General features: G+C 48.7%; 1 protein-coding gene across 1 annotated transcript in view; it reads right to left on the bottom strand.

The window, feature by feature from the left end:
- The window catches only part of LOC119441595 (uncharacterized), a 29,247-nt gene extending 14,961 nt beyond the window's left edge, over window positions 1-14,286 (bottom strand). Inside the window, exon 1 of the mRNA XM_037706204.2 lies at window positions 13,673-14,286. Within this exon, the coding sequence (XP_037562132.1) occupies window positions 13,673-13,729 (57 nt within the window). The 5' untranslated portion in view covers window positions 13,730-14,286. The remainder of the gene's footprint in view (window positions 1-13,672) is intronic.
- Window positions 14,287-15,240: the final 954 nt, after the last annotated feature.

Here is a 15,240-nt window from a genome sequence, read left to right as displayed (position 1 = left end):
CTAATAAGAATGCTACAAGTTGGAGACGTGCTACTTACCCGACGACCCATCATGCCTAGTGTCGAGACAACGATTCACCGTGGTCGCATGCATCTTTGCCCCGAAAAAAGGAAAAAGAAAAAGGAAGGAGGCGATGCAAACGTTGCCGCAGCTAGCAAACTTCGCCCGTATGATCGTGCCAGCATTTCGCGTAAGAAGCTGTGCTGACACTGGCAGAAAAAAGTGCTGTGAAGGCCTTTCTCGTGATGCGCCGGTTTGCGCTGCGCGTCGTAGGTGGCAGATCATCGGCTTCTTTGCAAGGTAGCTGTTTGGCTACATTAAACAAGTCGTTCTTGACTACGTCGGCACAGCTCTCCACTCGAAGAACGGAAATCGCTGCAGTTTGCTACGCATACGCCCCAGCTGCGAGCGCGAATAAACCTGACGGCGCCCAGACTTCGTGGCCTAAAAATACGAAGTGTACCTAACAGTATCTTGAATTCAGCTAGTTGGTCACGCATTAATTAATCAAAATATGGGGTTTTACGTGCCAGAGCCACGATGTGATTATGAAGCACGCCGTAGTGGGGGACTCCGGAATAATTTAGCCCTCCTGGGGTGCTTTAACGTGCACCTAAATCCAAGTACGCGGGTGTTTTCGCGCTTCGCAACCATCGAAATGTGGCCAGCCGGTGCAGGGATTCGATCCCATGACCGTGTGCTTAGCAGTCCAACACCAAAGCCACTAAGTAACCATGGCGCATTTTGGTCACGCATAGCAAACTCACTTCAAGGCGCTGAATACCGCGAGGAAACACGTACACCAAAGCATGCCCGTGTCGCTGTACGTGTTTCGTAACACTCGCTAGCGCTGACAAGTGCTCACGAAGTAAACCTAAAGCGTGTTTGCGCTCTTAACATACGGCACATAAAGTTACTCTGGCTTTAAGTGCCGCTCCTTGAGCTGTGAGTCGCACTTGCATCAGTCATGCAATGCATGTTTAGAGTTCACTATGTGGGGCTTAAGAAATGGCGTAATTATGCATCATACCTTCGGTATGATGAATGCATCTCGTAAGACAATTCAAACTGCATCAATTGGAAGTATATTTTACAGGGGGCAGAATAATTTTGCGAACGACACACGGTAGCTGAACCCAACGACTCACAAAAGCCCGACGGCTACTGCATAATTACGCCTACACGACTGTAGCCTCTTGAGAGGTAGAGCGATTATGTTAATGTACAAAGAAAGTATGCGTTTTGAAAGTTTCAACTTCTAATAGATTATCGGAGGGGTCTAAGCTAGTGTCACGGAGCGGCATCTTTTCGAGAGTTCGATTGGTTCTTGACGCCAATTAACGGCCGCCAAAATAGTGGTGCACTCACTATGCGGCGTATAATTTCGATTAGCGACTGTCACGGAGCGACTTATTTTCGAGAGTTTTCAAATGGTTTTGACGCTGATTAGCGACACGAATTACGGGCGTCAAAACGTGGGGTCTTCACTATGCGGCGTATAATTTCGATTAGCGACACGCCGAATTACGCGCGTCAAAAGCGTCGTGGCCTCACGGGGAAGCATCTCGATTCGAGAGGAGACACGCCGATTACGGACCCAGAAGTGTGCGTGTACGTCCGCGTGGTATGCCGGGCTCGACCTTGGCCCTTGACCTTGGGAGAGAGGAGAATCGGCCGTTTTTGTCCATGGTGAAAAGGGCGCGGCCAAGACTTTTGGGAGCTAGGAGCCGTGAATTAGGAGAACTCTGCATACCGACAGTTTCCCTACATAGGGAACTAGGGAAAGGAGAGGCTATTTAAGCGCAGGTTTTGGGCCCTGCTGATTAGTCTAGAAGCTGAACCTATGCGCGGCTCTGGGCCTGCCTAAATCTACCTCCACGGAGCGCATGCTAGCTTTGGGAGTACACAATACTTTCGACGAACTGAGGCAGGCCACTCTGATGCGACAGAGGGAGCGCCTCAGCTTCACAAAAACTGGTAGGGCAATATTGGCACGACTTAATATCCCAGCATACCCGATTTATCTCACCGAAGAGGCCGTACCTCTCCCTCCTTCGGTGAGATCCAAAATTACAGTAGCTCCAATTCCTAAGAATATGCATCCCGAGTACAACAAGGAAAGGCGCAAAGCACGCGCACAACATATTCAATCGATGTACTCCAATAACGCTAGGTACAATACGTACTACACGGACGCAGCTGCGTATGCAGAGGCTACCGGGCAGCGCTACCAAAGGAGGTACGCCCTGGCAGTCGTGAACGCGATCAGCCAGCAGCAAATTACCGCGTGGACCACGGCGGGCTCCCCCACCTCGGCCGAAATGTTAGCAGTGGCGATCGCGCTTGCTCACGCGGAGCGTTCGGAAAGGGACTCGGTCGTGGTCACTGACTCCCGGGAGACATGTTGCATGTTGGGGCACGTGACTGCGGCTAGCCTCGTGATAATCCCCAACTCGTTCAACCACCGCCATCGCCTACTCTGGTGCCCGGGACATGCGGGGGTACAGGGGAACGAACAGGCTAACGCTTTAGCTCGAGCGTCTACTAACCGAGCGATGGCGTCCTCTTCGAACCCCAACCCCTCACACTATCCCTCACAAAATCCCATCAATTTAAATGTAAAAGACATCCTTGCTCATCAGCGCGGAGTCCGCAGAAAATACCCGCCGCCTCACCCAGAACTTAGCGGGGAGAAGAGGCCGCCGATTGATGCAAAATACAGACCGGGGTATTCCCCCATCTAAAACTGCTAAATGCCACGTATCCCACCCGCTATAGGGCCACGTGCCCTTGGTGCGGTGGCATACCTACACTAATACATGTGACCTGGCAGTGTAGTAAGCACCCTCATAGGCCCACTAATAATATCTCAATGGAGCAGTGGGAGGCACAGCTCGCCCGTTCCGACTTGGCAGGACAAAAGTCCTTAATTAGCCAGGTCAGGCAGGCGGCAGAGGCCAGTGGGGCCCTGGACTGAGGGGCTCCGACCACCTCTATACTTAAAATATTTTCCAGCCAAATAAAGTTTCTATATATATGCGCTGCTGAGAAGCCGTCGGGGGGCTAGTGCCGTCCAGTATCGCCTGGGCCGCGTGGCCACGTCGGAACTCCTAGGAACTTGTTGACGTACGAGGCGTCCAACCAGCGTCTGCAACGAAGCTCACGGTAGATCACCTCAAGTTAGCTGAACCTGCTTGGGGGAAGTCGTCAGATCTAGACTCCCGGGAAACCCAGCTCAGCAAATCGCATCCACCTCGACAAGATCGGACCGCCAGCACTCTTCGGGAAAGCTTTGTGCATCGACTTCACGGACTTGCTGCTGCTGCCCGGCCAAGCGTATGGCACCATTTGTTTTCTTTTGAACTTTGACTTCTATTGAACTTTGCTTTAGTGAAATACTGTTTAGTGTATTCTTGTGTATTTGATCCTCGCACTGTTTCATTTTTATATCTACTGTTAATTGCTCGTATTTATTTGTCTTCATCATTGTGTTATATTAAGTTCAGTTGGGTTAGTTTGCCTAGTGTATGTTATTTTATTAATTTGTGTATATTTATCAGCCGATAAATATCTTGTTTTTTGTTTACTCCCGACTCTGACTCTCTTCACTGTGTTCGCTTGAGTAAGGAACGACCAACCAGCTTGTCTACCCCGTCGATCGACTTCGCGCCGAAGATGAATTGGGGACAGCTGTGACAGCTAGACATTGAGAAACTCTATGCTTGTGTACGGCACCAAGATGGGGCAAAGACCACGAGTTAGCGTTGATAGCCTTTTTTCGTCACAGCCTTTTTTGATAGCCTTTTTTTTCGTCGCTTTAACACCCATATAGGACCCTGTCGTCGTTAAAGAACGCCTTGAAGTGAGATACTCGATGCATTCAAAAGGCCGGTTATTAAATGCCTAGTATGCACGGAATGCCGAGAGAGCACGACTTGCGGAATACAATGTGTTCAGAAGCCCTGACGCAAGAGCAAGTACCGAAAAAAAAGAAGACATCACGCGATCACGGAATGACGGAAGAGGCTGAGTGTTAGCGCAGCGCCAGTTGTCCAGCAGGTACATCCTTCCTCTGAACTGTCAGACTGCCCGATGGCTCAACAACACGATGAGTACGCAGAGTGTCAAATGGTCAGAGATACAAGCTTGACAGGTGGCAAATGTCACCACAGGCAACGCACGTGGACACATGAGAAAAGAGAGACGTGACAGCCAGGACAGCTATGGAGGAAAAGCGCAGCTAGGAAAACAACCAAAAAAAGCTTTAGTGGCGTAAGCTGGCTGTATCGCGGCGGTGTCAGGTTCATTAGTGATGCATTTCGAGAATTGTGATTGCATTGTTAAGCAAGAGTGCAAGCTTAACAACCACGTCCGGTATTTAACATTGTGTCTCTTGTAATTTATTATGAGTCACACCTCTTTTCCCCCCAGAAACAGCACGAGGACTTCATGCTTCCTGTCCCCGTCTCTGCCTGAAGCTACGAGAAAGCACAAACAAACCATGAAACAAATGTCCGTGTTAGCGCTTTGCCATTGGATGACACTAGTATAAACAATTTAGACAACGAAATGTAGAGTAAGACAAAGGATGACATACTGGATATCTCATGATGGCATTCCACATGTGATTACAAGAAACGGGTGCACTTTGCGCGTTCGATCATAGCCGAGAAAATGAGGCGCTACCGGGACGATGGCGGTGCAGATAAATCGTTAGCTTTGTTCACTTCTTAAACTAGAGAAATAGTGCCTATCTTGTATGATTCCAAAAGCTTTACAGCGCCGTCTCAGACAACACCAGCTCTATTTTTATGTAGCTGTTGACAGATGGCGCTGAATATTTCGGTAAGATAAAAAGGGAGCGCGTTGCAAGAATCAAGGGACCGTTGTCGCTAATTAAGGAGGGCGATAGACGGTGTGCGGCTGCAGCAAGTTGCCGCGGACAGGCTGGAGGGTGAATCGTCTGATGTACAGGTCGCATGGTTATCTCGTCATTTTGTTTTTTTGAGCCAAGGTCCACTTTTTGAATGAATGTCTTGTCGTTATTTGGCGTCCTAGCCACCAACGATTCAAAGTAGGATCATTACAATCCTGAACAACATATACAACTCACACCACTTTCAGGTAGAATTCCCAGCCATGTTTTATTCACGTTGTCGTATTTTTGTTTGCTTTAGGTACAGGTCGCAGAACATATCAACAGAACAGATTGAACAGAGCAGATCGACAGAAGCAGAACAGACCGACTCCCTGGCTTGTCACTTTGCGCTCAAAATTTTAAATATTATTGGACAATTGTTAGCCTTCAGCGTGATGTGCACGGAAGCAGCTCTACGCGGACTAAAGGCGTGAGCGCGTCATTGTTTGCCAAGTCAATTTAGACATTATCGGAAAGAATTTGACACTCTATCGTCATGATTCGTCACATTGGATGACACCTTGATTTCTTTTTGGCAATATAATACGGAGACTAAAAATAAATCTAAGCTATCTATGAGCAACGATGTTCCTCGTTCCAAGAAACTTCGGATGCAGAGAATAGTCAAGGTAATTGCGTCCTTATTTTCAAACTAAGACAGGATAGTTGTTGATAACTACGTGCAGAAATGATCGATTGTCACCGTATGCTATTATGCGACAGATATGGAAAAAGAAGCACACCACAAGAAATGACATGGCACAATTTCATTCATTCCCTTTCATTCAGGACAATGCCTTAGCGCCAACGACTAAACATGCAATCAGAACTGTAGGTGCTTGGTTTGCGGCCACACTTTCAGAATTTTTTTATTTTAACACTTTAGTAATATGCCACACTATGTTGAGACGTGTTTAAATAGAGAATATATATAAAATATTTTTTATAGCCCTACATTTGACACTGCGCTTTCGTTGCAAAGCTGAAGACGTATGAAAGCCACCTTCCAATAAGCAAGCAAATGGACGCTCTTGAAAAATGTGGAAAGCATATGTTCGACGCTGAGCACATAGACGCAACCATGAAAACTATTGCTACTTGACACCACCTGCTACGATACAGAGGCGCTTTATGATTCCTCAAGGAGGATAGGAAATCGGGGGTGAAAAATGAAAGTATCAACGGTAGCCGTAGCTGTATGACGTGTACAAAGACATAGCTTATCGTTTCGTGGATGCATCAAATTATTACATGTTCAACGTGGCTTTAAGCACGCCGTCGCGGGGATCAAATGCCGGCCACGGCGGCCACATTTCTAGGGGGCGAAAAAGCGAAAGCACCCGTGTACTTTGAATTAGTTGCACGCTAAAGAACCCCAGGTGGTCCAAATGATTTCCGAGTCCCCCACTGCGGCATGCTTCATAATCGGGTCATAGTTCTGGCATGTAAGACCCCATAAATTAATTTTCATTTTGCACAGAAGATGGACTACATCCCCGCCTCGGATACTGGCATGGCGCACTTCAATGAAACACATGTCCGAACTTCAATCGAACTTTAGCACACACCTAAAGAAAACGTTACCTTTAGGAGAAGGAACGAATACTATACATTTCACCGAATTGTAAACCAGTGGCAGCAATGCGTGTGAGGTGCCATTAGGGCAGAATAACCTGTGTCACTTCCCTGCCCTTCCCCTTTCGCGTTGCACAATAAACTTGCAAAAGTACGTGAACCGTCCACTCTAGTGAAACATGGCATTTTCTTAGTTCCGTATCCAAAATCTGTCTTTCGATTCCTTAAAAAATTAAATAATGGGGTTTTACGTGTCAAAACGACGATCTGATTAGGAGGCACTCCGGAAATTTGGACCACCTGGGGTTCTTTAACGTGCCCCTAAATCTAAGTACACGGTTGTTTTCGCATTTCGCCCCCATCGAAATGCGGCCGCCGTGGCCGGGATTCGATCCCGTGACCTCGTGCTCAGCAGCCCAACACTATAGCCACTGAGCAACAATGGCGGGTTCTTTCGATTCCTATTAAATGCGTAAGCATCTCTAGGCTTACACAACGAGAAAAAGCGTCCGCACGTACCGTAAGACGATCACTTTCACGATAGAGCCCGCAGCAGCGAGTGAATTCACTTTCGTGCTGCCTCTCGCTTTAACGGCAACTAAGCGGCTAGAACACAGCGCACACGAAGCTATCAGCACTAGGTGCACTCTGTCCCCATCGCAGATCGCTTTCAAGATAACGCCCGCGCGGCCGCGCCATACGCTGCCGGCGCGGGAGTACGACTGGTCACGGTTGATAACGGTTCGACGCTGATGGATAAGACGCTAACGTGTGAGAACAGCTTATAATGATCGGAACGTCATTAGCGCATCTGGTGCCGGCACCTGCAGTAGTTCGCTTGCGTCGTCAATCACCTTACGCCGCCGTCCGCAGCAGTTCGGGTCGCCACAGCGCTGTCGTTTATAGTCGGACCAAGTTTCATAACATTGACAACGACATCGGGCTGCGTGGAGATGAGCAAGTGGCACAACGCTTACGCATACTTACACAACTCCCAGGGGAGATTCTGCATATTTTTTTACCCTTTTGTTCACTTCTATTTTAGGTATGTATGTATGTCGCCTGAGTGCTGGATGACTCGCCTCGTGCACTGTCGAGTGCATCGTATGAGCTCTAGCACTTAGTTGAAAAAAAAAAAGTTGCAGTGGCTTAGCTCGGCTATGCCAGGATATACGTAGCGTTAGCAAAGGTTCAGCTGATTATTCTTAGCTTTCCTGGTTGTTTCCTACGCTCAACCGCTAATTGCCAGGCAACTACTTCGGGATCCGATGAGTCAAGCTTCTCCGTTCTTCTGCGCTGTTGAGCAGCATTTGCGCTCTCCTTCTCCATGGCTATACCACACTGGCAAACGCCAGTCAGAAGCGCAGCGGCTCCAGCGCAGTGTCAGACGGCGACTGCGCAGCGAGCGCGCGCCGGCGCCAGTGCGTCTACCACGGCTACGACGTCACTCCTCTGGAATGCGCAGACCGGCGGCGGCAGAGTGCGCGAGAGGTGCCGGCTCCGGTGGCTCCGGCGCGCAAGCCGTGTGACATAACTGATCCTTGCGCATGCGCAGCACGGCTCTTGATGTGCCGTGCGAAACGGGCTTGGCTAGGCCAGTGTAGCTAACGCTACAAAAAATGTTGCAGTGGCTTAGCTCGGCTATGCCAGGACATACGTAGCGTTAGCAAAGGTTCAGCTGATTATTCTTAGCTTTCCTGGTTGTCTAGATTGTCAAGGATTAGCTTGATTGTCATGCTTACTGCTGCTCCAATGACACACACAAACGCCAGTCAGAAGCGCAGTGGCTCCAGCGCAGTGTCAGACGGCGACTGCACAGCGAGCGCGCGCCGGCGCCAGTGCGTCTACCACGGCTACGACGTCACTCCTCTGGAATGCGCAGACCGGCGGCGGTGAGTCGCGCGCGGCGGCGGCGGAGTGCGCGAGAGGTGCCTGCTCCGGTGGCTCCGGTGCGCAAGCCGTGTGACATCACTGATCCTTGCGCATGCACAGCACGGCTCTTGATGTGCCGCGCGAAACGGGCTTGGCTAGGCCAGTGTAGCTAACGCTCCAAAAAAGAAAATCTTTGCTGTTGGAGTGAATGCTTCTCGTTTTACTTGTCTTGAAGTGTGCTTTCGATTAAACCATTTGTCAACATTTTACGCTTTGCCATGACCACGTGCAACAACTTTTACCGTCGAGCCATAGCCATGGCGCGAATTTAACGACAAAGTGCCTTTAAAAATTATCCGTGAAATGAAAGAGAGATAAGGTCGTCGGCCACTGATGGATAGAGTAATTCGGTTGTTGGCCATCTCTGAAAGCACGCTTTGATATCCTCCCCGTGAGAAAACACCAGCACCGCATCATTGACGGTGATAAACTGATCGGGTGTGTGTGCCAGCTAATATTATCCAAACTGTTCAACAACAACAAACAAACTACTGATGAACTACTGTGTTCGATCATCAGAGGTTCGACGACCGAATACCGCAGGTATTCAATTGAAGCTGGCACCATGTTTTCAAAGGAAATTTTCCGTTGTACAGCTTGGAAAACTTATGTTGGTGAGGCAAGGAATTATTGCCATCTGCCGCCGTGTCGACACGGGGCGCCGCTTTGGGCACGACGCATCGAAACTAACCAGGAGATCCGGGCATTACATTGTTTCCGCAATATTTTTGAGAACGTTCCTAGAGTGATAAGTACCAGCGCAACGCAACGCAACGCAGGGGTAAGACGCCTACGATAAGAACCGAAAGAATATTCCAACGTAGACGGTCGTTATATGCTTGGGTGCACCCAGAAACGCTGCTAATCGTTAAAACGGTGCAACGTTCACTGTTACAAGCTGGCTCCTCCCCACCTGATAAAACATTGGCCTTTAGTATTTGGTGACTTACATGGCACTGATATCTTCTGTTTCTGACATTTTTACATTTTTCTTCTTTGCATGCTTGCATGCTTGCATGCGTCTCTGGCCGTTGCTAAATGATAGCACATTAACAAGTGCAACTGTTCGTTGTTCAGGAATACGTGCAATGAGATATTTCAAATAATTCCCGAGAAATGATCTCTGTTCAACTATGATTTTACATTTCAACTGGAGGTATGCAGTGTCGAAAGTTTACCGTTAGTGATACTGAGACTCACCGCAGTTTGGATTCGTTTGTGCATTTTATGATTCAAGTTTATTTGCCATGAGTTGCCAAAACTTAGACACGTGATAGCGTAATGAAATTACGTACGTAATTACGATACGGCAAAGCTAGGCTTGTAGTCTCCCAGTGAAAGGGAGTGCTTTATTATTCTCGATAGAAAAGCAGGCAATAGAGTGTTTTAGCTGAGCGCTTGCTGTCCACTCCGCTCAGACCGGCATATGCAGGAAATGCCACACAACCGCTTAGCGGGAACGCTAATGCGCTTGCGCACAACGATCATACCGGCAGCGGAACGAAGATCGCACCTCTCGCTCCGCTAGAAAGCAAACTGAGCGGAGCTTGTCAGCGTTTCTACTTGGCCTCTTCGTCGTTTTGCAGCCGAGACGATAGCGCGCGGCTCGCGTATCGGCAAGACGCGCTAATCAAATGCGAAATCTACGCAGTTCCCTGCAGTGTCTCAGAGCGTGAAATCTGAGCGGAGCGGAGCGTAAGCGGCGCTCTGCTAAAACTGTCTAATGTCTCAGAGCGTGAAATATGAGTGGAGCGGAGCCTAAGTGGCGCTCTGCTAAAACTGTCTAATAACGAGTCCCATCGCTCATGCATGGAATGGCTCGTGCCCATCAACAGCTTTTCGACCTTCGTTGGCGTAGCGTCTGCAATGTTGCGCGATGGAATTGAAACCGGGAGCAAGAGGTCCTTCACGTCATTGTTGACCACGGAACGTCCATGTCCTTTGTTTTGTCGATACTCCCTTTTGGCGAGCCGGTAGTTATCAGGACACTGCTGTGCGTATCAAGGCAAGGTCGTTCGACTGATTAGCCATTGTACGTAAGTTCGCAAGCCACATTTGTTTGAATTGCCGAGTTTTCTGTAAATAGTGCAGTGTGTGTGTGCTTCTGAGCATTGGAAATCCTACAGCTATACGTAAGCTATTTAGGCGCGGAGGTATAAAACCCGAGTTGTTGCTTTTTTTCTAGATTGAGGTTTATAGCCAGCAGCTGGATTACAGGACACTTTTGTTCCGCAAACTGTTGAAAGAAGTTGCTTGCTTAGGAGCGAATAAGAGCCCGTTACTTCGAATTTACTAGCAGGACGGCAGGCCGCTGGGACATTCGTACTATACAAGCTACCATTAAAACTGAAACAAATTGAAATTCTCATTATTCGGGGAATAGACTCTCAAACTATTTCTTTTCTACTAGCAAGCAATAAATGCTTTCAACAAAGAAATCAAACGTCTGTTTTGCTAAGTGTAAGAGTACGGTATTCGTCAATGGTAACTTTAATATTAAGACTTTGTATATTTTACGGGAGAGTTTGCTTTCAATCCTTGTCAATTAAGCCGTGAGTTCTCCTCCTCTAAACTGGCTTCTGGGGTCATTTCACGGCAGACTGGCGCCACTGTTAAGTCGGCCCTGTTCTCTGCCTGAGGTATAAATGGACACCTCCCTTTGCCACTTCCAAAGCAATAGACAGCCCCCCCCCCCCCCCCCCTATATTTCAGATTGAATGTTTAAACATTTCATGTTTAAATTTACATGCACGTTAAAGAACCCGAGGTTGCAAAAAATTATTGCGGAGCTCCTTACTACGGCATGTCTCATTATCATATCGTGGTTTCGGCACGTAGAAGACTCAGAATTTAGTTATTTCATGTTCTGAATTATTTGTCTGTCATAGAGCCCCATGAAAACTAGGCATGTGCTTGCTAAGGTTTACGCGACAAGTGTGGTGTCATTTAGTTGGCTGCATGCCTTTGCTGGATGCTAAAACTGAACATATGCTCTGAGCAGCGATGTTGAAATACTGTAACGCTCATAAAGAGAGCGATCGTAACGCGGTGACGAAACTCGCTATGCCTGACTCAGCGCGAGCCTTGGCGGTGAAACATCGCAATCTGAACTGTTGAGTCATATAAGTTTGTAGCGTGACTCCAACGAGGCCAAAGAGCATTAAATACTCAGAAATCATGCATATGACACTCGAGGCACACATCGCGTAAAAGTTCGCTAAATGTGGGGCCCATTTATTTCTTGCACAAGACGTTGGCTTCTGCCGAGATCTAGATCGTTCGGCGTATAGAACTACTGCTCTCTACGCCATTAGTGTGTTTTGTAGCATGTATTCGTGCGTAGAGCATATTAATACGTGTTTTAGCATCGAGTTTCTTAACTCGCCTAAATAGGCATGCCCCAAACTTGGCCTACCTCAGAATGCGGAAGGATGTATATGAAATCACAATAATTTGTACGTGTGGCAGTCCTCATATTCAATTTTGTTCAACCTTGAAATCTAATTCATGGACCTTGCTTGAAATTTTAGCCTGGTGACGTCACCTTACCATCGTACTCCTCGATTTTGTAAGCTATGACGACCCTATATCGAAGGACCGAACAAGTAAGCAGGCCCAAATGCACGTCTTGTTATTCTATATCTTCCTCGCGTCTAAAGGCAACTCCGGGGCACAAGCGCTTTTCAAGTCGTATCTTATTACCGACTGGTATGCTACAACATGGAGAAGCCCGTTTTTTTTAGAATACCATAGTTAGATGCTGAATGCACACCACCATGCACACCACCACCAGCTTGGAGAAAGTAACCTTTTCCCTGTGTTCTTTAACGTAAAAAACACTATTATTTGCCTAAACGCAGATACGAATTCAAACTTTAGCTACTAGGTAGCCATGCTGCTGCTAGGTTCTCGATTTTCATGTCAAGTCGGCGTACTCCAAGCGGACTTCACAATTGTTTTACGACGTCTGTGAGAGCACTAGATTCTATCTAAAATTATTCATGGTTCCTAAAGTTGACGGCGCAAATATCAATACGATTACATGCGACTTTACACTCGATACGAATACTTACATAATTGCTTCAGAGTTTATTTGAAAATGAGTGAAGGCAACATACGTTATTGTGCCCATACAAAAGGTCTCACGAAGGTATACATACTGTAGGTCCCCGGCAATGTCGCAGTCGAGCATAACAAGTGCGCCCCCCCTCCTCCTGCTGCACGCCAACGTGACGTGTTGCGTTTTATGCACACTACTTAGCTTTCTACGTGTCACATGACCTGTCGGGTCCATGTTGCTATAGGACCAATAAGCTATTGACCAAAGCTTAACCTCTCACAAGGTTAAGCTTTTGGTTTCAGTTTACCGTTATGGAACGCAAATATATGCAAGTTCTACCGTAGTTTTACTAAGTACTTGTGAGTCCTATAGTCGCCGCAGTAAGTTCAGCGTTTCTATGGCGCACGTAATCAAGCCGGATCTCGTCCGCAGAAGGACACAGACTTCGGGCCCAGTTTTCACAGAACGCCTTACTATGAAGCCATGTTTATTCATTTCCATATTTCCCTTCCTAGGTGGCTTGGAGCCGTCGCTTCAAATTATTCATAGGTTTATTCTTTGTTCCCGACTAGAATCTTCTATTCCACTATCATGACTGCAACGAACAACCCTGGACGCAAAGAGGGGGTCTGTGCTGCAGACGATCTGTCGTAATGCTGCCGGAGTTATTCAATTCCCGTGGAACAATGCGCGGCTATTTTCTATGTCTCTTCTAAGACTCAAGACAAGAGGAAGGTAACACTTCCGGGGAGCGTGAAATGTTCTCTATATTGCGGCGTACCTGAGCACCTTGGAGCTGGCTTGAGCTATGAGCCCTAACCTGCCAAGGATACCAAGGAAATGCCTATGAGCTTCAGGATGACAGTCCGAATATATTGTTGTGCATGTGCTGCTTACGTATGCGCGGCTTGCACAATTTTAAGTTTTGGGACGTATCATCGTGTTTTGAGCAACCGCTGTGTATTTTGCAAAGCAGAAGGCACGATTTTGTTATCGTATGATCATTGTGTCAAACTTGTGTCATCGTACGTTCCACCTGAAGCCAAGGTGCGGCGAAGCGTTTCTCTGCTTTACCCGCTGTGAGCGCGATAGGCCATCGTCGAAGATCTAGGGGTGCCGTTGTGTAGAGAGTGAGCGAAAAAACTGCGCAAAGGCGCCGAACACTTGCAATCGGCGGTTTAACTCACCTGTGGCGAGGCATGTCCGTTGGCAATGCTCGCTACGGTGTATGAATGGCGGCCCATCGGTGCAGGCGACGGGATTGAAGCCCGCACCGGACGCTGTTATGCGGCGAGTTGAGTCTCCTCGATGCGAGCAGAGTGCGACCGCGGCAGCTGCTGTTCCCGCCTGCCTGAACGCGTGTGTCAAGAGCTCACGGGGACGACACGTGAGCGCCAACTGCAACTTCACCTGACGGATTGTACGGAAGTATACGGCAGTGCTCCCTGTTTAGATGCGTTCGCGAGCCCGTGCACGGACGCTTTAGCTTTTCATCGAAGCAGCCTAGGGACCCGGCATCGGCTGGAGGGTGGATTTCCCTTTTTATCTTCCCCGTGAAATCTCTCGCGCGGCCCTGGAAAATACCCTCCCTGACGTAAAACTCTTTCGCCTTACTCTCCCCCACGAGTCGAGCTCCAACGCGCATCGCGTGCAGGGTGGTTGTCACTTGACCGCCTTTGTCCCCGCGCTGTTCGCGTGCTGCTGAGGACGCACGCTTGCCCACGAGTTTGACAACCGAGGTAGCGCAGATAACAGCGTCGATGCTTTCGTGTCGCCGCCTCTTTTACGGTCTGTTCGCGGGCTTTCTTTTGTTTCGCGAGCATGCATGCAAGGCGGCAACTGCGGGACATCAGACAGGCAGACGGCCGCAGGGTCAAACGCGGCGTCGGCTTATCGTTTCGTTCGCGCGTACTTTACCCTTGCGATGTGCAAGATCGCAGTGGTCGCCCGGGCGCCGTCCGAACTCCCGGAATAGAAGCGATAGGCGCGCTACAACGCTCCTTTCTCTTCTTTGTTCTCCTCTTCACTTTTTACGGCGCGCGTCTCCGAGGAGAGGCTTCCCTCAAGAACGAACGCTGTCTTCTCGCCTGTACGGCGCCTGCGCTTGTCGCAATAAACGCGCGAGTGTAAGCGCATTCTTGACGCCCTGACGCGAGGCCTGTCGCGCGTCCTGCTCACGTGCGCAGGAATGGTCACGTGGCAGCACGTGACTGATGAGGCACTTGTCGGCGCGCTCGTAAAAGAGACGAAACCTGATTCTGCCTGTAGCCGGGAACGGTGTGTTTCAGCCTTAATGGGGAAACCACTCGCTAAGATAAAGGTCGGAAATGTAGCGAAAGCAGTGGAAAAAGACGTAGAAATACCTGCACGAAGAGGGCGCTCGAAAGTGAGCGCCTTGTGCGTAGGTTGCTGTTGCGGCAATGGCCTGGAAAATCGCTAACATGCAACAAGAGCAAAGTCATAAACAGGAGGCTTTCATCGCTTTCGGCTATCACTCTTAGCCACTAAATGTGGAATAATAGGTGGGAAATAACGGTTGCTTCAGAAATCGTAATCAGTGTGGCCACTACGGCATGTGATGACGCACAGCCCGGCACGCCTCAGCTGACTGATGTCAGTATCAAGGCGTTACTTTTCTTGGCAGCTGCAATCCATGCTGAGCCAGCCCATTTGAGCTGCAAAGCGTTGCATCCTGCTCCGTGTGCGTAGTTGGCGGGATTCCTGGCAGTGCAGTTATTGACTCTTTGCCATCCTA

The sequence above is a fragment of the Dermacentor silvarum genome, chromosome 2 (assembly GCF_013339745.2).
Source record: "Dermacentor silvarum isolate Dsil-2018 chromosome 2, BIME_Dsil_1.4, whole genome shotgun sequence".
NCBI classification, from domain to species: domain Eukaryota; kingdom Metazoa; phylum Arthropoda; class Arachnida; order Ixodida; family Ixodidae; genus Dermacentor; species Dermacentor silvarum.
This window is presented reverse-complemented; position numbering and strand designations above follow the sequence as displayed.